Below are 23,274 nucleotides of genomic sequence, written 5' to 3'. Positions count from 1 at the left end.
GATAAGCCCCTTTTTGTATTCCTTTCCTTTCTTCTAAGTGAATTTCTTTTGCCTTTGCTCTCCTCTTTATCCCTCCTGGGTAGAACAAGGGATATTGCTGGATGCAGCATTCTAATTGTGAATCCCCATTTTTCCACTGAGATCACTGCTCATTAGCCACTCTGCTGCTGACCCTTTGCAACAGCTGAGCTGCAGCCAACGTTTCTTGCAGTTAAAGGGAAGTGAGGACATGACCCACGTCAGTAGTCACAGGCAAAACACAATATTAATAAATTTATGTAACATGTTTAGTGATTCTGGGGCTGGTTTTGCTGGAGCATCATGGATCACCACAAGGACCCCACAACACTGGGGCTCCCCAGGGAGATTGTGCAGTCTCTGTCCTTGCAGGTTTACAGGACGCACCAAGATAAAACCTGGAGCAGCCTAGTTTGATCTCATACGCTGACCCTGCTTCAAGCAATAGTTTGGACCAGAAACCCCCATAGGCCCCCTCAGTACAAATTTATGAGGCCATGACTTCCAGAGGCACCCTGAAATATAACTCCCACTGACTCCTGCATAATACTCCAACTCCAACGAAAATGGCACATGCAGATATTCTTCAAGATCACACTTAAAGCTTACTAGAATGTTCAGATTTCTTAATATTGTATCTGTAGAGCCCCTTCCAGTTAGCAACTTCCACTTCAGCTGCTGCTGGGACAAAAGTAGCTCAGCAGATCCTTTCTCGCTCAGGCTGCTTTGCTAATAACATTTAATTTGGGGAATTCCTGCAACCACATTTTCATCTTGTTTTTCAGCATGAAAGTCCTATTCCATTCAAATCCCAGAGAAGAGCTGTTATTTAGACACGTTAACAAAACTCATTAGTTGCCAGGGAACCCAAATACCAGATAAACCATATTTTTTACTTTAAATTTGCACAATATAATGAGTACTGCTGAAATGTTATCCTATGTATTCTTTAATTATAAAACATGCATATTTTTGTAAGATCTTGCTGAGGATCTCTGATACAAAATGCAAACCCTATGTACTGACTACCAGGATTACTTAGCAGGAAGCACAGATAGTTGAAGTCAGATACATCAATGGCAAGCAGTCTCATATTCTCTCAGAGCCTCCAAATTAAATGTGCTTACCTTATTCATATGCATAATTCCAGCAGAGTAATATTTATACAACACCCTTAATTGGAATGGCAGTAGAATATGAGAACATTTGTGATCCATTCAATGAAGTAACAGAGGCAGCACTTGCCCCATGTTCAGTCTGTTCATGTAAAGCAGCCCCACACAGCTGGGCACAGCTGGCATCCACCTCTCCAAAGGGACCCATGCCTGCATTTATGGGATGCACAGGAGCAAAGCTGGAACACCAACTCTTAGACCACCTGTGAGGTGTGCAAGGGCTCACTTTAAACACTTTTCATTTCCAACACACCACTAGCAAATAGAAATGAAGGGGGAAATAATCTCACTATTCTTCTCACAGCCGACAGGATGAGAAACCCTTGTTTCAGGATTGCTTATAACCATCAGTATTTCACCTCTGAGGACCCAAGTTCTAATCGTAATGGAAATACAAGGTTTGTGGGTTTAAATTATGTTCCTCTTCCCAGTCACAGCATGATGTTTAATGTCTGACAAATTACAAAGTGATTGGAAAAATAAGGGACTTCCTCCTTTTGTTAAGAAAGAATGAAAGATACTTGGTCTAACATTTTTTCATTGTCAGCTCTGAGCTTAGCAGCAGCAACTTGCACAGATTTACACATCTTGTGGTTTAGTTGATTCAGTGGAAGACAGAGGGTTTTCCTGTTTTCATGCAGTGAATGATCATTGCAATTTACCACACCTGTTTGTTCTGGCTTTATTCACAGCAGAAAGCAACACGTAGCTGCCCATTGGCCTTTCTCTTCCATCAAACCAACGTGCCAAGTCTTCAGAAGCATCCCCCCCCCATGCAACTGAGTGCACTCTGCACCTTGCTTATGCTATTGATCCTTCACTAATACAAGCATTGAATAAGCATGCTGTAATTATTAAATCAGACAGAAAGCAAACCCAGGACTATTTTCAAGCTTAAAAGTCAAGTTTATTCTGACTACAGCTAGCTATCCCTCCTCACAAAAGGGGGACATTTAACCCCTTTTGTAACCATGTCCTTCATCTTTCTGATACCCTATTTTTCCCTGTAATTCTCCACCTTTAAAACTTTTTTTCAACTCTGTTTGGCTTGTTAAAGTTCCTCTACTTCTATTTCCTGAATACAAAAAAGGGCTAAAAATCGTATTTTAACTGCCAGTTGTTCACATACATATTTAATAGAGCAGCACTAAACATAGGGCTCAGCCCACCAGCATTTTAAACAAGCAGGGTCCCATTCAGTTCTCCTGAACAAACATGCAGTGCTTTATTTCCACAGAATGAACATTGCACTATTTCTTCTGTTCACCAAAGCTCACCAGGGTGCAGTTGTTCAGCATGTTGGGTGATTCCTTGCTGCAATGTAGTAGGTGGAGCCCAAACTATGGACCAGATTCAGATGCTGTAACTCTGCTGGCAGTGCTGGTACCGCGAAAGTGAAGCAGATGCTTGCAATGCACCACTATTAGAAGAGCAGCAAGTGCTCTCTCAGAAGGACAGGGTGAGCTTTTTAACATAATTAGGAGCCAAAGGTCATTTTTGGAAGCTAAGTCAATTGGGCTCATCTGTTTCACACTCCCAGAGGAAATCAATTCCTGTTCACTTTACTCATCCTGAAAACTTTCCCAGAAAGGACCAAGGAGTTCTGCACGCAGAAATGACCATGCACCATCTCCCAGAATCCGAGGGGGTTTTTCTGTAGCACGGAGAGGCCCATGCGGAGCCCCGGGCACAGCTCCCCTGTGGGCAGCCGAGGCGGGGGCGCTGTCCCGGGCGGGGCCGCCGTTCCACGGGCGCTCCCGGCTCCAGCCCTGCCCGCGGCTCGGGGGGAGCACCGGCAGGGCAGGGCAGGGCAGGGGGGGCCGGCAGCCTCGGAACGCTGCCATGGAGAGAAAGCAAGCACCGTGCTCTACAGGTCAGATTTCCAAGCACTGCTCCCGGACACAACAACCGGAGAAAATAAAAAACCCCGCTGGGTACAACCCAAAGCCAAACAGCCAAAATCCTCTCAGCAGCACTGCACTGAACATGCACATGGTAACACAAAACACATCATTCCACAACAACACAAGTACCTTAATCTGTATTTGAAACATCAAATTAACTATCCCTCCCGTTTCTAGCACCCTGTCCTAACAGGCCAATTAAAAGGTCTCCCATTGCTAGATTTTATGTTATTTCACTGATGGTGAAAATGAGATGAGGGAACCAACATATAATGCAGTCATTCAGCAAGTGTATAGGCAACCTTATGCAATAATCTTTTAACTAGTTTATTAAATGTTTTTCCTTTTCAGAATAAATTCAACATCTAATGCCAAAATTTCATCAAGAACTCAAAAATCTTAGTAGCCAGTTATCAGCTGTTTAACTTGAGTTACAAGAAATAGACATATTACACACCACTAAAATTTTCACACATACACCCACACATACACACACACGTATCAGCATCCTGTTTATATTAATTTATTTTCACAAATCAATCTCCTTTTTCCTACTCATACTCTTCACATTTTCTGAAGGCACAACACCCAAATAGGCAATGTAAAATGTACTTCCTGTAGAAAAGTCTGTAGTCTCCTAAGAGAACAGTTTGGCAAAACTACGTTTGTTTAAAAACTCAAGTTCCAAAATGAGCCTTCAAAGAGCAGCAGAGAACACCAAGATTAAAAACTACTTAGGGTGTCTGCACTTTTCATATGCAACACACCACTTAACCTTTAATAAATCAGGACTTTTTCCAAGAAATTACAAAAGCGGAAGTAGTAAAATCTCTTTTTTTTCTTTTTTTTTTAATCATCAAGTTTTAACGATGGGACAGACTCTAGGCAGAGCTCCCAGAAAGAGCCAGACCACCATCTGGCTCCATCACAGAGCAATGACAATTCACAGGCAATGAGTCTCCAACCAGCGCTCTGAAATCAAACGCTGGGCTGGCTCCATCAAAGCTCTGTTACAGCCATGAACACACAGCTGTACATTTCCTCCCTCCTCATACATAAATATACCCTCAGACACAGACAAAGGGAAAAAATAAATCATTTTATGCATTTCTCTATGCTTCCCTGCTCTGCCTGTTACCAATCAGTGTCAAGAAATATCTTACATCTTATGTTTTGTTAGCACTATAGAATATATAGAATATATATAATTTTATTTTTGTTGTCACACATGCTAATGTTTCCAGTATGATAAATGTCTTTTTAAATCCTGCATTTCTTGTCACGCTGTAGATCCACTTCTATTTGACAGTGACTCCTGGACATACATGTCAAGACAAAAATAAATACTGCTGCGATGGCAAACGTTTTTAAACTCTTAGGACACCAATACAGTGGCACTTGAAAGACTTTTTAAATACAACAGAAAAGACAATAGTTAAATAGAAACCTGCACTACACTTGCAAGATCTGTATTTGTTTCTGCAAGAGCAGCTCCTGATCTTTGAACACATCAAATGTTGCACTCCAGCCCTCCGCCCATACCCTTTAAGAAGTCCACGTTATTTTAAGCAAGCATCCCCTCCAGCTGTACATAAGCAACACTGTATTTCCCAAACAATTGAGGTAATTATAAAAATGAATATCATTTATTATTTTCTTTTATTACTATCATGTCTGAACATTTGCTTTCATACAAAAGTCTGATTTTCAGCATTATGTTTTCCAAGGGCATCCCCTCCGCACCAAGGGAGATAAAGATGTGTTAGGAATTGTGCAAGAGTTTTTGTTACCATCTTCAAACGCACGAGAACTTCATGAACAAGATATTGGCGTTTTACAGAAGGAGGAAGGGGCTTTACACATATTTTCAGTTCCACGTGATTTTGTTTTTTTAAATCGCATCTAACCCAATGCAAAGGGGATGGGTCAAAAAAAAAAAAAAAAAAAAAAAAAAAAAGAAAAACCACGAAATCATCACATTACTGTATGTTACCCTTCGGCAGTCTTTGGAGGAAATCGGAGCCCAGGTTGCTTTTCCCGGCTCCCTCCCTCACTCAGGGCAGCCGGAGCGGCTCCTCTGCCCGGGCTGCGCCAGCCCCGGCGCCGCTGCCCCGTCACAGCCGCGGCTTCCTGAGCAACGTTCGGCTGAGGTCCTTCACCTCCTCGGGGCTGCCCACCCGCTCGTAGCCCAGCAGGGCCATGGGCTGCTGGCAGTACTCCTCCACCTGCTTGATCTGCTGGTAGCTGAGCGCGGTCCTCCAGGCACTCAGCGCCTGGCTGGCGTTCCGGGCCGACACCACGAACGGCTTGGAGGAGTAGCCGGGGCCGCTGGTCATGTTGAGGGCGAACTTCTCCATCTCCGGGCTGACCGCCAGGTTCACAAAGCCGTACACCTGCCGCAGGGTCTTGATGGGCTCCACCACCAGGTCCTCGTAGCGCACGGCCATGTAATTGCCCTGGAGCCAGTCAGGGGGGTGCAGAGCAGTCTGCAGGGTCTTGGCCATGCTGCTGCAGATGACCTCCATGGCACCCAGGGCATGGTAGTCCGAGCCGCCCCCCCCCTCCTTCTTCCCGCCCAGCTTGTGGCCGGCATCGAGGAAGGGCATGCGGTGGATGTGGGGGTCCCGGCTCCGCACCACCTGCAGGCTCTCCCGGATGAGGCCGTGCCGGGACTTGATGCGGGAGCTGGCGACGGCCCGGGGGTCCCGCACCAGATGGATGACTTTGAGGTCCAGGGTCGGGTCCCGCATGAGCGGGGCCAGGACGGCCAGGTCAAAGACACGGACGCCCTTGATGACCAGCGTGTGGTACTTGTGGCATTCCTCCTGGAAGCGGCTGAGGCGCTGCGGGGGACACTTTTTGCACACCCGGTCGTCCACCATGCCCACCACCTCCTTGCGATAGGCCGGGCAGAGGGGCGAGGAGCAGATGACCTTGTTGGTGGCCGCCCCGAAGATGCCGAGCGTGGTGAGGTTCTTGCCGGCGCCCGCCGTGCTGTAGAGCTGGAAGACGGAGAGGTCGCATCGGTACAGGGAGCTCAGCATGTCGCGGGCCGCCCCTTGCAGCGAGACGGCGTCACCGGGGTACAGCTTCTGCCAGACGTGCCACACCGGCTCGTAGAGGAAAAAGACCTCGGGGTTCTGGTTGAAGAGCTCCCCGAAGAAGGACGAGCCCGAGCGCCAGGTGGTGAAGACATAGACCAGCTGCCTCCGGGCGCCCCCCGGGCCGCGGCTCCCGGCCGGCGGCGGCGGCGGCGGGGGGTGGTGCCGGGGGGCTGCCGGGGGCTCCCCGCAGCGCCGCGGCTCCCGCCGCCACTTGTACTCCAGCAGGTTGAGCGCGGCGAGCAGCAGCAGCAGCGCGTAGCCCAGGCACAGCGCCAGCGCCTTCCGCCGGCACACTTTCATGCTGGGCGGCGGCGGGGCCAACTGTTGCTCAGCGCCCCGGCGCCCCGGGGCCCGCGGCGGGCAGCAGGGCGCGCCGCCCCCGGCGCCGTCTCCCGGCCGGCCCCCCGCGCCCGGCCCGCATAGCGCAGCCGCCGCGACGGCCCCGCCGCCGCCGCCGCCGCCGCCGCCCCCGCCCCTGCCCTACTTAGCAGCGGCACGGCCGCCCGCCCGCCCCGCGCTTCTCCCGCGCCGCCATCGCCGAGCGGCCGCGGGCGCCGCCGCAGCGCAGCTCTCGGCGGCCGCCGGAGCGAGGCGGAACCGCGCTCCGCTCCGCCCCACAGCGCGGGGCGGTGGCGAGGGGCGGGCGGGGGCTGCGCCGCCCCGACAGAGCGCATCGCGCCCCGCCCCGCCCCCGCCGCGCCGGGAGCGCTCCGGTGCCGCCGCCGCCACCGAGGGGCGGCCCCGATTGGCGGCCCCGCTCCGCGCTCGCCACTGGCGGCCCCGCCGCCCGGCCGCGGGCTGCAGCGCCCCGCCCGCTCCGAGCGCCCGCTCCCGGGGGCAGCCCGGACCGATCGGCACCGAGCCCGGCCGGGCCCCGCACCGCCGGAGGGCGGCGGGCGCTTCTGGGAGCCCCTCTGTGCTCCGCCGGGGCGCTCCAGTCAGCCCGGCCCGGCGGGAGGCTCCTCACCGGGTACCCCTCGCTCAGCGGAGCCGTGCCGGTAACGGGAAAAACAGAAGAGGAATGAAAGATCCCTGAAAGGCCTGAGAGGATTCCGGAGCCAGCCCCGCCGCCCTTATCTTGGTTTGTGCGGAAACTCGGAGTTCTCAGAGGTTCTCCAAAACGTTTAAAAAAAACTCTCACAGTGGATCTTCCTGGCAGAGCTCAGCACAAATCCATCCGCCCGCAGTTCTTCAGTCTGTTTTTATAGCCGGTGTCCGGTCACCGGGCGGCCCCTTCGGTGCTGCCCCGGCCCACGGGCAGAGCCCAGCGCAGCCCCGAGCCCAGCGCGGCCCCGCTCCCGCCCCGGCTGGAGCAGCCCCGAGCCGGCAGCTGGCCGGCGATGGGCCCCAGACTCGCTGCCCCGGGCGGGAATGGAAACGGGCAGCGCTCCCTTTTCCCCTGTGTACTGAGACACCGCGCTGTGGGGAGGGCAGCGCAAGCCGTGGTGCAGCTCCAGACAGCAGCGGTGCTTTAAAGCCGAACACATCCCAAAAGGCGCCTGAGAAGGGCGCGGAGCGGCGGTCCCGCGGGACAGCGCACTCGTGGGGCTTCGGCAAAGCTCAGTGACTCTTAGGGAATTTTCTCAGCGGTTTCCTCCGCCCCCGACCGAGCTCGGAGCACTCCGTTCGGCCGCTCTCTCCTGTCCATTGCTCTCTCCTCGGCAGCTCTCGCACTGGTGCAGCCTTTCCCACCACGCACAGGTACCCACGGCCCATCTCCCCGGGCAGGTGGGGGCTGCCCTGCCTCACACCAATCCCTCCACAACTGATGACACTGGGGAGATTTTGCTGGAAGGTTTATTAACAGCACGGATCTGACACTACAGCAAAAGGTTTTCCACTCAGAAAGCAGATAAAGCACAAATTCACCCGGTGTGTGCCTTGCCTGGCAGCACACTTTAATAAATGCAAGAAAACAGTACAAGAGGGTGAAGGAGCTAAATGCGCAAGCAATCTTCACATGCCTCATCAAAACATTTCCATACTCCTCCCACGTTTTCTGCAGGGATATTTAACAGCCAAGCTCCCTTTCTGGAACAACTTCTAAGCCCCTTCCAGCCTCCAGGTGATGTGTGGCAGGAGGGCTCCTCTCTCCGAGCCCTGTCAGGGCAGGGTGGCCGCGGGATGGGGGCAGGAGCTGCCCTGGCGTGCGACACCGGTGCCACCTGAGCCGCCCTGCGGCCACCGCAGCCCTGGGCCAGCTCGGAGCCGTCCCGCGGGCTGCCCCTGACCCGGCGGCAGCGTTCAAGTGTCACTGCGACCTTTCACACAGAAGTAATTCGTTAATAGCAGACTTTAAATAACCATTAAATATTCAAGAAAAAGTCTCTATTTCATCAAAGTGAGGGGGAAGGGGAAGCCGTTTTTTTACCCTACAGTGCTCCAGAGGAAGTCACATTGTGTACATCTTTAAAACCACATTGTGTACAAATTATTTGTATCTAGTTGGCAAAAGAAATGTGCTGCTTAAATGAGCTGAAAACGATTCACTTGTAACTCTTGAAACACAGTATATAATGAAAAATAAACCTCTGGAGCATCTTGTAGCATAAAATTCTTGCAGTTATTTTGTTCTTTAGTTCTAATCCATGAGTTCTTCACATAAAACAAGACTTTTGCTTTTTAATATTTTTTTATAAAGGTTCACATCAAATATTTATCTGGCTTTCTGTGCTCACTACAGATGAAGTGACCATCACCTAGCTAAAGCAGAAATGTTTCTTTTTCATTCTGGAATGGTCTGTAGTAGCATCAATTAGCCTATATTAGGTGATGAATGACAACGGCAGTACTGAGATGCTGGAGTTCATAAAGCAATATCTCCCACCACTATTGTTCTGCAGCACTAATGCAATAAAGGACAGAGACTACAGGGAGCAAAACCAATTCACAGCAGTGAAAAATCATTACAATACCATGAAGTTCAAATTAATCCCTTCTTTCCATTTCACTTGGTTGAAGAGAGATATGAAATTTTCTGAAAAAAACAACAATGCCAGCTCCATTTCTTACAGCATTTAAAAATTAACAAGTAACAAATAAAGATAAGCAAACATGAACTGCAGGTATAACATCTGAAATAGTAAAACTAATCAGTAAATCCAAACATGAAAAGCTGTAATTGGATTCTGCACCTTCCCTGCTGCTACACAGTGGTTACATCTCTCTGAATCAGCGAGTGAGAACTGAAAGCAGCACTGCCTTCATCAAACTGCTCCAACTCAACGAGGAAAACACGAGGCCAGCAGCTCTTTACCTACATGCTGCTAAACAGAATCTTACTTTGCACAACTGGAGCAATGCAGGTATTCATGCTGGGCAGGTGGATCCAAGTGCCCGCACACAACACAACTGTGATCAGTCAGGTTCAGCGCAGCTGCTTTAGCTGATCTTCCCACAAGTTTCAGATCTGATAGTCAAGTAGCACTTGAAGAACTCAACACCAATGAATATTGAATAAGTTTATATGGAAGAGATGTATACAGCCAACTTTCAATTCACAAGTTGGGAGCTTTGTTTGGTTGGGGTTTTTTAAATAATTTATATATCTGTTATGTGTAACTGTATACAACATATATGGCAAAGAAACACAAAAGTATTAAAAAATGGTAAGAGGTACAGAAAGTGTGTGAAAGAAGAACATTCTGCAGCTGGCAAATGCAGTTCTTCACAAATATATTCAGTTACTTCAGTGTACATTTTCCACCCTCTATTTTACTTCATGTCAATCTATTTTAGGCTCACTAATTTCAGTATACTAGATCACCCATATCAAATAATGAAAAGTTTCCTTTCATCAAAAAGCAAAATTCATCATTCAAAAAGTAAAATTCAAAGCCCCAACACTTCTTTCTAGGCCAGCTTAACTTTTTGACAATTACATGTAGTTTGCTTTGAGGAGCAGAAGAGAATGCTGCTTTTCCAGTGCAGATTGTTACACACTACAAAACTCAGAAGTAGGTTGGCTCTATTAACCTCAAACTCTGCAGCCAGAAATGTGTAAAGTGAGGGATAAGTACCTGCAATTAAAATTCCCCAATTTAAAAAATGAGGGGAAAATATTTTTTTTCATTCAATACTTAGATATTTTACGTTACAGTTTAGTATTTTATAAACTATGTTTATGAATCTTACATGTAATATTTAGGCAACTCAAATCCTGACTAGCTGAATTTATTCCTCCCTCAAAGTGACACTGCCCCAGTCAGAATTCTCCAAGATCCCCCCCACGACATCCCTTCATTTAAGCAATGGGGCTGAAAAAGGTTTCATCCTTGTTGGAACACTTCCCAACTATCTATTTTTTCATGCTTTAAGATTTGCCTTTCTCATGTTCACAAGCATGCAATGGGCACAATAAGTTTTTCCTGAAGTCAAACTTGAGCAAGATTTTCTCTTTTAAAAGAAATTGAAAGATGGAGATTTATGCTGTTATAAATCTAGTGTGAGACAAGTTTTGGGTGCTGATTAAATAGTCCTGTATCTATCTAGTCAGGATAAATAGAGATCACTGCCCAAAAGTGAGGTTCTTAAAACTAAAGAACAAATTATAGACTACAAAAAATATATATAAAATTGAGTAGCTCTCAAAACTTGGAAAACCTATGAACTTGTTTATGACTGCATTTTAGTCTCACCACTGGAGATGGGTGAGAAGTATCTCTACAGCAGCATTTAGAATTGCAGGTGTTTATATTTTGCACCCTTCCTTTTAGTATTGTGCATGATGTCTTAACAGCATATTCAACTTGTCATGCAGCAGTGGCAGCTGATTTCCCTCAAAATACATTTTTTCCACTAATGTTGAATCCTCCAGCAGCCATTCCATCAAGTGATGGTTGCCACAATCTGCCTCCTAAAGAATCCATTTTTTCTTGGATGTTCCTTCTGAACTGTGTGTGCAGAAGCAGCTGGCAGAGACCAAAATTAAAGCAGCCACTCATAAACCAGAAATACAAAACAAAGTGGACAACTTGTCTGCAACAAGCTGTTCCCTGCCACCCCAGTTTCTCTTTCATGTTCATTTCCAGTTGCACAGGTGACATTTTCAATAAACTGCTTTTCAATAAATATTTATAAATGTCTGTTTGTGCAGCTGAAGGAATTCCAGAACTTTGCAAATGTCCTGGGGACAGTGCAGTGTAGATCAGTCTCTACTTGACTTTTATTAAAATTAGATTTTTTTTTCAGCTGTTGTGTAACTGGTTCAAGTTTTTAAGGAAATTAAGAGATTCTACTTTTATAGCCACACACCTTTAAAACAATGGGCAATGCACTGTTTCACATCACATCTTCCCAAACCTTTAGCAGGTCACACCTATCAGCTACCTCAGCCCCACACATTTGGGCATCTCTGAAACTCAAATCCATGATCCAAATACCCTTCACCCCCAGGGCTTGGGGTGCCCAGGAGCCCTTCAGCTGCTCAGGGCAGCCCTGTCCCTGGATAACATCCCAGTCCTGGGGGCTGGGTAACATCCCTGTCCATAGCATCCCTGTCCCAGAGGCTGGATAACATCCCAGTCCATAGCATCCCTGTCCCAGAGGCTGGGTAACATCCCAGTCCATAGCATCCCTGTCCCAGAGGCTGGGTAACATCCCAGTCCATAGCATCCCTGTCCCAGAGGCTGGGTAACATCCCAGTCCATAGCATCCCTGTCCTGGGGGCTGGATAACATCCCAGTCCATAGCATCCCTGTCCCAGAGGCTGGGTAACATCCCAGTCCATAGCATCCCTGTCCTGGGGGCTGGATAACATCCCAGTCCATAGCATCCCTGTCCCAGAGGCTGGGTAACATCCCAGTCCATAACATCCCTGTCCCAGAGGCTGGGTAACATCCCAGTCCATAGCATCCCTGTCCCAGGGGCTCTGCCTGGCACCCCTCACTGCTGCACAGTCCCAGGGGCCTCACTTGCCTCTCCTGGCCCCGAAGGCAGCAGGCAGAAGCCACACAGCAATGTTCCCTTGGATCTGAGCTCTCAGGTGATGGAGCAAAATAGCCAGTCCTCATTTGACTAGAGATTGGACAAATTTAAATGCCAGGGAAGAGAGTTGCCAATCCTTGTGTAAAAATTCAAACACAGAGCTTTGGGCAAAAGAGTGAGAATTCAGGTTCTCTCATAAGTAACATACAATGTGCTATAAATGACTGTCTAGGAAGGTTCTTGAAGTTAATCCATTGCATCTCTTCAAAACTCAAAGTAACATAAATCATTCACTAATTACTCTTGAAAATCCCAAGGACTTGAGAAAAAGAGACACTATCTGTAGCATTTTCATATTTCTTCTCCATACCACAGTGAAGACTTCCTGCAGGCTGGCATGAAAGATGAGTTTTCCCTTGGTGAAACTGCCTAGAAATCAGGATTTATTACAAACTTATCTTCTTCCTTTTTCTCTATTTATTTACTTATTTAGCACAATTACCCTGTGCAAAAACAGAGGATGAGAATCTCCAGCCCCATAGTTCACACAATGGTCAGAATCCAATCCCAGTCTGATGCCTAAAAGTTTACAGCAAATTCTTTTCCAGAACTTGCCCAAGGCAAAAGTCTCCATTCAGTTAATCAGCAGCCTGTTCTTTTCTCATAGCACAGGGTAGATAACCTAAAAAGCCAGGAAAAAAAAATCACCAGCAATTAAAGAGATGCAGATTTCATGGTGAAAATGCCCAATATCAGCTGCAGTGCAAACCTCTGTACCATAACAAGTTCAGAAGATTCACCTCTACCCTCCTGAGTCTCTATTTGCAGCAATGTGGTCAGTGTTTGCTTTAGCAGAACCCAGCGGGTGAAAACATTTGGCTAAATCATTCCTGAAACACCAGAGCTGTATCTCTTTAGCACGGCTCTAAAAATATGAAAACTGGTTTCTACTCCCAGTGATGGCTTTGGTGATGATTCTGATGGCTTGTAATGATCCTGGAAGTTCAATCCTGGGCAGAGGCTGCTCCATCTTCCACAAATCCAAATTGTATGCATCAATTCCACCCTCCTCTTCCCACGCCAGCTAAATTTTAAAACAAGAACGATTTGTCATACAGAATTAAGAAATTCTGTAAGATTAAGTCTTTCTGTGAAAGGTTTCTGAGACCTTTACAAGACCTTATGCTTACTGTTTCTCCTTGCTCACCTCTCTGCAGGCATAGTTACCATACACAAGCTCTAATCACAGACCCAGGTCCAGCCTCAGGAGGCCAAGAAAGATTCAGGAAACACATTCCACACTTGCTTGCAGGCAGCCTCTTAACAAGGTCTTGAAGGGTCAAACTGATGGTTTGTATTTAAGGCCAACAGCTACAGCAAGTTCCCCAGTCCACACAAGAGTAAAAATAGAGCAGGTCCAGGGATCTCAAAACATCCCATGTTTAAGAACTCTGAGCTCTAAGCAGAGGTCTCAGTAACTGGGATTTGTAATCTATCCCAAAGGAATACTCCGGCCTCCAGCATCAAGGGTTCATATCCCAGCCTTTCCCATCTTGTGGGGGCATCTGAGGTCTCCTCCCTCTTTTTCATCTTTCACAGATCTTGCAGAACCTCAATTGCCTTGGAGGCATTTGCTCCTCTCAGGTTTGAGTGCTGGGTTCAAGTGTCCCTGGAGCAAAGGGGACAAGGACAGAGGCACAGAGGAAACAGCTCATGGCTGCTGAGGGATGGCCCCAGCTCTGCACATCCTGCCCTGCACCTCATCCTGGGAGCCCACTCACCCCTGCCACAAGGCAAGCTGTCAAACAAGGCAGCAGGAAGGACAGGGAGGGCTGGAACAGGACCTGCCCCAGAACAGCACCAGGGGGTGACAGTGGCCCTGCCACAGCACTCCAGGTCCCAGTACAGCACCCCCAGCTCCACGCCCTGTGGGCTCCTGCAAACCTGTGCCAGTGCTAACGAGCTGCTCATCATCTCCCTGTCCAGCAGCAGCCCCCGGTGGGAGGTTGCTTTGTTCAAGGGAGATTCACACAGACAAGCAGAGCAGCAGCCCATGCCTCATTAATGAGTGAGAGGAGCACCGAGGTCACTGCTGACAGAGGAACAGAGCAGCCATCAGGGCTGGAGAGCACAGGCAGAACAGCACCGAGAAGCACAAGAGCTGCTGAGGCCCAGGAGCTGTTCATGTGGAACAGGCACCAACACTGCTCTCTTCCAGGTTAAAAAGAAATCCATTTCTGGCAATCAGCAAACTGACAATTTTATTGTTGCCATGTCAATTGGAAAATTTTCTGTATAAAATACAAACCCAAAAGCAAGTAAGACAAAAAAGTCCCTGTGAAATTACCATTTCCTCTTTAAATAACCACAAACAGAAAAGTTTCTAGCTTATGACAGAGTCACACTGCAGAACATCCCAGCACAAGACCAGACATCAGAAGTGGCAAATGGCACAGGCTCACCCACGAAAGCCAACACTGCACAGACAGAAGCAGGTGGAGGAAAAAACAGTATGCAATTGTTTAAGACTTCTGTATTCTACAGGGGAAAGAGATTTGGACAGAATTAAATTAGCATTTTAGTTGTTATCTGTAACTTTTTGCATTTTTGTTACTGCCTCAGTGATTATAGAGTCAGAGCAGATTTGCCATTTGTGGCTGACCTTGCTTTTCTCATCGCAAGATTCTGGTTTTTAAGGTGTTTCATGAGCTCTTTGCTCTTGTGTCACCAGGACAGATGAACCCACATCAGCAATAGCTGCAATTCTAAACAGATGCTTTGGGAAACATTGTTATCCTTCTTCCTAAGTGGTTGTTGGTTCTTACACTTCAATACCTGCAGAGGGGAGGTGGGGAGGACCACATGCACATGTACAGTGCCTGAATAATAACCTGACACTGATGCTCAGAAACCAACTCTTCCTCAAACAGCATTAGAAAAAATCCACACAGCTGTTGTGCAGGGAAGTCAAAGGAAGCCAGAATTTAAAAAAGGCAGTTCAGAGACAACCACTTCTGTAACACTGGGAAGATTTTAGTTGTTGCAAGGAGGCTCCATGTACTATGGAGCTTTCTGCAGCAGCACAGGGCCCACAGTCAGCACTGAGCTGACCAAGCCTTGTGGGGACACTGCCGGGGCAGGACGGGGTCAGAGCAGATGCACCCACAGCTGTGTCCCTTCAAGGCTCTCCTGCAAACATGGGGATGTGCAGGAGGGCAGGGCAGGCTTCACCGGAGCTCATCAGCACAGATCTGGGAACAGAGCAGGGACATTCCCTTCCCAAGGCCACCCCACTCTGTTCCAGGCTGCACAGGGGCTCCCAGCCAGGCCAGAACCACGCTGTACAAGCTACACTCACTTTCTCTGCTTTGGCCAAGCCTGAACACTGAAGCAGGAACATTTCCCTCTGGTTTCCCTGAGGCAGGGCAGGAGAGGAACCGGTTACCCACTCGTGTCTCCACGCCCTCCCAGAGTGAAGAGCTGGACACATACACTCTCTCACAGGATAATGGGCTCCCTCTCCCTCTACAGGCACAGAAACCATCGGCAGACACAGGACCACACCTCCTCAGGACAGGACTATTTCACAAGGCTTCATCTGAATGCGACCTCCTGAATCCCAGATCAGTTCTTTACATTACCCACTCAGCACTTCACCCCAAAATGCTGCAGAACACAAGTCCCATAGTAATGGCACACGGTGACTGTACCTTGTCACTGCAATGAGACCTAAAGAAAAATGAATTTCATAAGCAGCCTGATTCTAAATCTTCAATAATACTTTGCATCTTTTACAAAATATTTATTAGCAGATACCGCCCCCTTCCCGCTTCTCTTTGTGGAAAAGCCAAGCTATAAACAAAAGTACAAAAGCAGGAGGAAATTAGGACTAAGCAAGATCAAAAGATACTTTTTTCTACAGGGCAAAAAAGTCCAGGCAATTCAGTAAAAGATACAGATTCTTAATTGCTTTTATGAGACTGTTGGGTAAGAGCAGCTGTTTGAGCCCAGGACATGAAGCAAAGAACAAGAGGTATGGCAATGGTATTGAGAGAACAGATTACTGAAAAGGGCATTGCATAATAGAGCAGTTACAAAATACACCGTAATGGGTGTGCTCTTTTAGCTCTCTTGCTACTTGGCTTAAGCTTTCCATAATCACTGATGAGAATTTTGTAAAAGCTGAAATGAAAATTAATTATTGAAAAGTACCTGAAATGCTAAGTGATTTTCTACCCTGAGGGGTTTTAGCTATTAAATGAAATATACAATCAATTCTGCAGATAAAATACTTATGTGGCAAAGCATCTGTAGTCCCACTTGACCCAGAACACTGACATTTATCACTCCTGCATTTATAAACAGCTACAAGATAAAAGTAATGAAGTTAATTGGATCTGAAGTGATCGTCTTCCCACTGCACAGTTAGGATTCTCCCTGTCCTCAACTGATTTTAGTACCTACTTTTCTTTTAGAAACCCTCATCTCATCTCTGCCAGGTATAAATAAATAGCATTTAAGAAAAAAAAAATGAATTTGTTTATAATAGTTTAGCAACCAAAATCTCTGCTGAATCCTATCCTGAAACATCTTATGTTACAGGAGGGAAAAAAATACAAAAAATAAACTGCATATTTCTAAAAGAGATTCTTTATAATGTATTATAAACAGATAAAAGGTGTATTCTTTTCTTATTATCAATGCATCTATTCAATACTATTCTAAGAAAGTCTTTACAGTATGTATGCACTCTTCATATTTTCAGTGTTCCGGATCACTGCAGAGTTCTCATTAGCAAACATCACATATGTGATGTGTTGCATCACATATGCAACAATTTACATAATCTTATAACAATGTCTCTCACTGGGGAAAAAAGAGAAATTTTTTTTCTTTTTTGTAAGCCCCTTTAGATGTTGCCTCTGGAGGTGCAGCCAGTGACGCTATTTACATGTCCAACTGGTTTTCCCCACCACATTTACAAATCTCTAACTGTGACAAGCCTGTGGACACACCAATGAAGCAGCAGGCCATCCTGCAGTCCTCTGTGCCTGCAGCTCAGCACAGCTTTGGCTTTTACAAACAGCTCACCAGAGGCCAAGTCCCTTTAGATTTTAGAATTTTATTTCCATCTCCCCACACCTCCACATATAAACACTGAAACCTCCCCGTTTCTCCTCCCTCCCCCTCTCCCACCCACAGAAAGGTTGCATGGTGAGGAGGTGATGCAATTCAAAGCCACATCAATGCCAAACACACAGAACAGGTTTGGAGAAGCGAAATCCTAATATGAAAAAAAGAAGTTAAACAGCCTCTTGAATCAAAAATATCAATAAATATGTAGTAAAATTTAACTTTTCCCATCTTGAAGAATTTTCACAGAGGAATAAATTCAGTAAGATAATGTAAAAGCTGTCCTTTTGCAGGAAAAATCAGTTTTAGAAAACAAGAGTACTGAAGGCTGCAATTATTGTACCTGTATGTAAAAACTCACAGAGCCTCAGGCCTGCTGTCCTTTGGTGCTCCCCATGAGTGCCACAAAGGTGGCTTGTTACTGAGACATCAGTGCACATATGCTACACACACACCCCCAGAGGATGTGTCTTTGCAGAGGCCCTTTTGTAAAAATGAACTTAAAACATCACAGTGCTGTTATAAATATTCCCTGTGGTTAAAATGCAGACATAGGAAGCAAAGATTTACCTGTAAAGCTTATCAGGGTAGGTACCAGACTGCTGGACTCTTCTTACAGTAAAATCTCAGAGCAGGAAAGAAAGCTCATCCACAGAAGGTGCCTGTACCTGGAGCCAAACCATGAGAACAGAACAGAGCCACGCTGCACTGACCCATCCAGCACCCCAGCCTGAGACACAGCACTCCCAAACAAACCTGCACCCCTCAGGGATCTGCATCACCACCGGGGCAAGAAAACAACACCTTCATTTTCTGTTCAGATTTTATTTGAAATCTAATTCAAATTGTCAAAGCTACAAAAAGGGGGAACATTTGGGTTATTTCTGCTATGTCACAACATTCTAAAAACAAAATATCACTACTGCCAGCAGATCAGTTACACACATTTCTGATGAAACTTCTAAACACAAAAATGTTTCTTTTGGGAAATAGTCACAATGAAGGTATTTTGTACAATATAAAACAATGACAGGTCTACAGATGCCGATACTCATGAGTATACACGTGCATTCACAAAAAAAAAATAAATCAGGAATGCTTTTTTGTTTTTAAACAGACTGTTCAGGCACAAAAACAAAACCGCATTTCCAGTAAGTGACAGCATCATAAAAAATATTAACATTGTCAGTGTTTGCTTTTCTTTGACTTCTTGTGAGATCTGTGAGGAGAACGGGACTGAGACCTGGATTTTTTCCCTGACTTTTTAGGGGATCTGGATCGTGATCTTCTTGATCTTTTGGGTGTCCTGGAGCCAGAGGGCGACCTGCCAAAAAAAAAAAAAATCAAATATTAATAGAGAAAGCACTTTTTCCTGAAGTTATTTGTATTCATTTATTGAGCCAAACGAGGCAGAAAACATCTTCCCTAACAATGAAAGTTACAGGATGATATCTTGCTTTTAAGAAAAAGGCCATTTTTACATTATAAGGTTTTGAGAGTATTTTGGGCTTAACTTCAGTGCTTAGGACCCACATGAATAACAACACACACTCATGTCCTTAAACCCACATCAGGAACTCACAGCCTTTCACATAAGCCTCAGCCAGCTTGGCTCTTGTATGAATTGCAGCCTGTGACCACAGAGAAATGAAAAACTATGTTCAACTGTGAAATACTTTTGATTCTCATCAAGCATATTCACAATGTGATGCAGCCCCAGAGAAAAAGAAAGGACACAATAAATTTACTGTCATCTAATCCAAACCTAATATATTGATCTAAGATAATGAAACCTGAATGAGCATCATATTAACTCAAAAAAATCTCAACTACTCTTCTACTTTTGTTTGAAATCTTTATATAAATAAGCACAAGAACAGTTATGTAGTTATGTGAAATGATTTTTTCAACACCATCACAGGAGTATTCCTCAGCCTGACTGAGGAATTTTACATCTGTAATATATTCTGTACCTCTAAAAGAAGTGGAAGGTGAACTTTCAAGATACAGCAGCTTTAGCAGAATAATAAAATTTCACCTCAAGTTTAACATTAACTAAAGACAAATATTTGTGTCAGAGGTTAGGAAATATCTAGCTCAGAAACAAAACCCCATAAGCAGTATCTGATTTTTCTTTCCCTTAAAAAACAAACTATGGGAGTGAGGAGCTTCATGTAAGCTTATCATCAGTGAAAAGCTGCATGGTCACTCCAATATGACAGGTTCTACAGAAGTGCTACAGGAATTATAGGGCTACAGAGATTTATCCTTTGAAAATAAAAAGCTAAGAAGGCAGCAAGGTACTCTGGTTTAATGCAGCATTTCTTAAAATCACCAGTAAACACGTAAATAGGTAAATAAACAGGTAAAAAAACAACAGCAGAGCAGAATCTGGAGCTGATTATCAGGGCAGGAGGCTGTGTGGATTTCCAACCCCAGTGCTCAAAGGCATTAATGAGGAATGTGCACTAAAGATCCTGGGAGAGAAAGCACCTGAGTATCAAATGCGCTCTGCCAAACACCCCCTCGCCCCCCAAAGCCCAGGCAAGCACACCCACCAGCTCCCTGAACCAGAGAAGATACCAGCTCACCTTTTGCCTTTTTTACTGACATCTCTGGGAGAGTCTTTGTGCGAGGAGCGGGAGCGGGAGCTCTCCTTGTGGGAGCGCTCGGAGCGCTCGGATTTGGGTGAGGGGGACTTGGCGCGGCGGCTGCCGCTGCTGCGGGACGGGCTGGGGGAGGCGCTGTGCCGCCTCTTCCTGCGGGCAGGAAAACACGGTCAGGACACGGCTCCCCCCCGCAGGCACGTGCTTTAGCCAGTGGCATGGCAGGAACTGGTGAGTAATTAAGGGATTGTAGGCTTTTTATTATTAAAACAAAAAATCAAGTGTAACGTGTGCAACAGATTTTCTCTGCTTGAAAAAAAATGAAGGCCTGTGAGGCATTTGGTAATAATGATGGTGGAATGGTAAACACATTCTGTCACAGCTCCCTGAAAAGCAAGGCCTTTTACCAGAGCTACACCTAAACCACGGCAGAGTTTGGCTATGCAAGCATCAGAAGATCAGTGTCCCATCAGCTGCCCCAAGCCCAGCTGCTCAGGATCTGCACTGGGGGGGGAGAGGAAACCACTGCAAGCACTGCCCACCATCTGTGCAGGAGTGCACTGCAAGCACTGCCCACCATCTGTGCAGCACCACTGCAAGCACTGCCCACCATCTGTGCAGCACCACTGCAAGCACTGCCCACCATCTGTGGCCAGTCCTCAGGACAGCTCTGAGGCACTGCAGGCAATTCACTTCACTGCCATAAGACAGTGGTAATCATTTGTCCATGCTTCCCCAGGGCATAAATGAGCCAAAGGGCAGCTCTGTTCAAAGGGACCCCACTTGTCAATTGTCAAAAATGACAATTCCTTTAACATTTTGGAGCATGTTTTAATAGCCAAAGCATGGGTTTTGTTTGGTTTTTTGTTTTGTTGGGTGGTTCTGTGTTTTTCTTCTAACATCAGATGTGTGATACAAGGTAATTTCAAGGCTGCCACTGCCTGCAAAGATACTGTGAGGGTTTTCCTTCCATCCACTTCAGCCCAACAAGAGCCATACCTTTCTTTTCGTGTTGGTGTACATTCCTCTTTTTCCTTCTTATCTTTGGACCTGGTCTCAGACTTTTCCTTGTCTTTTTTGTCTCTGTCCCGTTCTCTTTCCATCTCTTTTTCTTTTTCCTAGATTATTAAAAGGATCAGGATTTCAGATAAGGTGTGAGTAATTATTAGAGGCAATCAAGCCAATGACAAACAGCATAAAAGCAGTGAGCACTGATGGATCACAGCACATGATCTGAACTAATGGTCACACCCTCCCAGCTCTTTGGGCCTTTCCTCCTGCTTGGGACACAGCACAAACATTTCCTGTTACACAAACTAACTAAAACATGAGGGATATCAGCCTGGGTGAGAAAATCTGAGTATCTAACTGGAAATGAACAGTCTTCAGTGTTATCAATTTCAGCAAAATCTTACAGCTGTAATACATTTTCTAAACTAAATTAAACATGGAAGAATACCAGGAACCTCTTTCTGCTTTAAACATATGCAGTCATCCATATTAATCCATACTAAAAATTGATATACACTCATAACTAGAAGTTATCTAAAGACAAAACAAAAACACAAAACACAAGCAAGATTCTGCAGTAACATCTACTCTGTCAAAAACAAACAACTATAGTCAAGTTGTAGGTATCAACAGGACCATTGTGAGAGAAAATATATATCCTGAGCACACTGAGTCTGTCAAATAGAAAATTAACTACACAAAAACAAAGCTCATCAGCAAGTCTGAACACAGAGATCAGATGCTGTGGTTTTTAGTACTGATCATTCATTTAAAAAATTAATTCCATGACAAAAAATAAACAGATATTCCCAGCATACCCCATAAAGAAGATAAAGAAGGGGTGATTTAGCTCAATGGAAGAAAGGAGGGATGGTGGAAAAAAATAAAAATAAATAAAAACAGGGAAGGAGAGGAGGTAACCAAAGTGCAGGAAACACCAGGACATTAAACCTCATCTAGTCTCAAGTTCTTTTTACTGGGAAGGCTCAGCAGTAAAACCTGCAATTGTCCTTATCCTTACACCTATTCTTGCAAACTGCTGCTAGGTAGCTCTAAAATCACTGCACTCTCAAGATGTGCCAGGTTTACTTGACAGCATAACTACATATTTCATCTTGATAAATAAGAAAAAAGTTTCTAGTCTCTAAACAATATACAATGCTGCTGGGAAATTACTCTTGGAAAGCTTATTGTAAGTCTGATAAAAAAGAACAACCAACCACCAAGTTCATGGGAAATGTAATCAGGATCAGTATTACATTCCTGTTACAAAAACTAACTTTATTATGGTATTAAAGCAAAAGATGAAGTTATTCCCTTAACAACAGAGTTACCATTGTTTTCAATGATGGTAAGAAATATTTCTTTCTTTCTTGAGAGTAAAAGAGACAATTATTAAAAATCAAAAATATTGTGAGCTGGTTGAACTAATTCAACACAAGGCATCTAAAATTTTATCAGGACTGTTATTATCAATTTCTGTTTGTTTAAGCTACTGTCTCACTAAGCATTCTGTCCTTAGTGTACAAATAATTTTACAGAAAAGTAAGAAAACTTACACTTCCACCAAGGAAGTAGAATGTTTTACAATACAACTACATTTAGAAAGAAAATTATAAAAGCCTTATAAAGTCTTAACTGCAAACATTAACCTCCAATGTGTGCATCTCCTTCAGGGATCAGTTTACCTAATTTTTAAAAGTCTTTTTCTTCAAGGTACTGTGAATCAGTCAGATATTGAGCACCAAATAATGCAAATAACAAGTGACAGAAGAACCCCTGGTGGAAACTGCTCATTTGTGTTTAACTTCCAAGGAACTGCATGGGTACCTAATTCCATCAGTGACCTGTCAGGCTCTAAACCAGATGAGAAAAGCAACTGTCATTTATCCTCCCTCACTATATGCAATGTCCAAAGAGGTTGTTCTCTCATTATGTTTCAAAGGTTTGAGATCACATCACATCACATATAAGATGTTAACTTTTAAAATCACTCTGACTTCACAGTCCAGAGAGGTCTCCTAAAGATGGTCATGGTACAGAATTAGGCACATTTGGGTGAATGGACAAGCTGGAATTATTCAGGAAGCTTAGACACTGGAGAATCAGAAACAGATACACTGCTTCGAACTATTTTCTCCCTTCCTTGGGAAGCCTTTAGTGCAGCAGATCAATTACTAAAAGCAAAAGCAGAAGTCTGATGAGCAGCTTCAATTGAGAGCTGTCCTTTCCTTTCCTTTCCCACACTAACAGTTTGCTTCATGCAGTAGATGCAGAGGAGTCTCTAAGGTTTCTGTTCAGGCTGTGGTACCCAGCTGTGCAGTGGAAACACGACAGGACTTGGATTAAAAAAGGAGATTGTATGTATTCTGCAGAAAGCACTGGGACTTCGACATGC

General features: G+C 45.5%; 2 protein-coding genes across 12 annotated transcripts in view; both read right to left on the bottom strand.

Moving 5' to 3' along the window:
• Nucleotides 1-3,889: 3,889 nt before the first annotated feature.
• On the bottom strand, nt 3,890-6,843 carry CHST2 (carbohydrate sulfotransferase 2). Its single transcript, XM_074547138.1, has one exon. The coding sequence runs from the start codon at nt 6,499-6,501 to the stop codon at nt 5,212-5,214; it is 1,290 nt and encodes a 429-aa protein (XP_074403239.1). The 5' UTR covers nt 6,502-6,843; the 3' UTR covers nt 3,890-5,211.
• Nucleotides 6,844-18,064: 11,221 nt separating this feature from the next.
• Nucleotides 18,065-23,274, bottom strand: part of U2SURP (U2 snRNP associated SURP domain containing) — a 49,169-nt gene continuing 43,959 nt past the window's right edge. For all 11 annotated transcript variants that reach the window (XM_074547129.1, XM_074547130.1, XM_074547127.1 and 8 more), the window contains 3 exons: nt 20,865-20,983; nt 19,851-20,018; nt 18,065-18,583 (listed from right to left, as the gene is read on the bottom strand). In XM_074547129.1, the coding sequence (XP_074403230.1) occupies nt 18,445-18,583; nt 19,851-20,018; nt 20,865-20,983 (426 nt within the window). In that variant the 3' untranslated portion in view covers nt 18,065-18,444. The remainder of the gene's footprint in view (nt 18,584-19,850; nt 20,019-20,864; nt 20,984-23,274) is intronic.

The sequence above is a fragment of the Zonotrichia albicollis genome, chromosome 9 (genome assembly GCF_047830755.1).
Source record: "Zonotrichia albicollis isolate bZonAlb1 chromosome 9, bZonAlb1.hap1, whole genome shotgun sequence".
Taxonomy (NCBI): Eukaryota; Metazoa; Chordata; class Aves; order Passeriformes; family Passerellidae; genus Zonotrichia; species Zonotrichia albicollis.
Note: the sequence above shows the minus strand (reverse complement) of the source record. Positions and strands in the feature narration are given on the sequence as shown.

What these genes read in the sequence shown, in the direction of transcription:
- CHST2 (XM_074547138.1), bottom strand. Translation starts at nt 6,501, where the DNA reads ATGAAAGTGTGCCGGCGGAAGGCGCTGGCGCTGTGCCTGGGCTACGCG.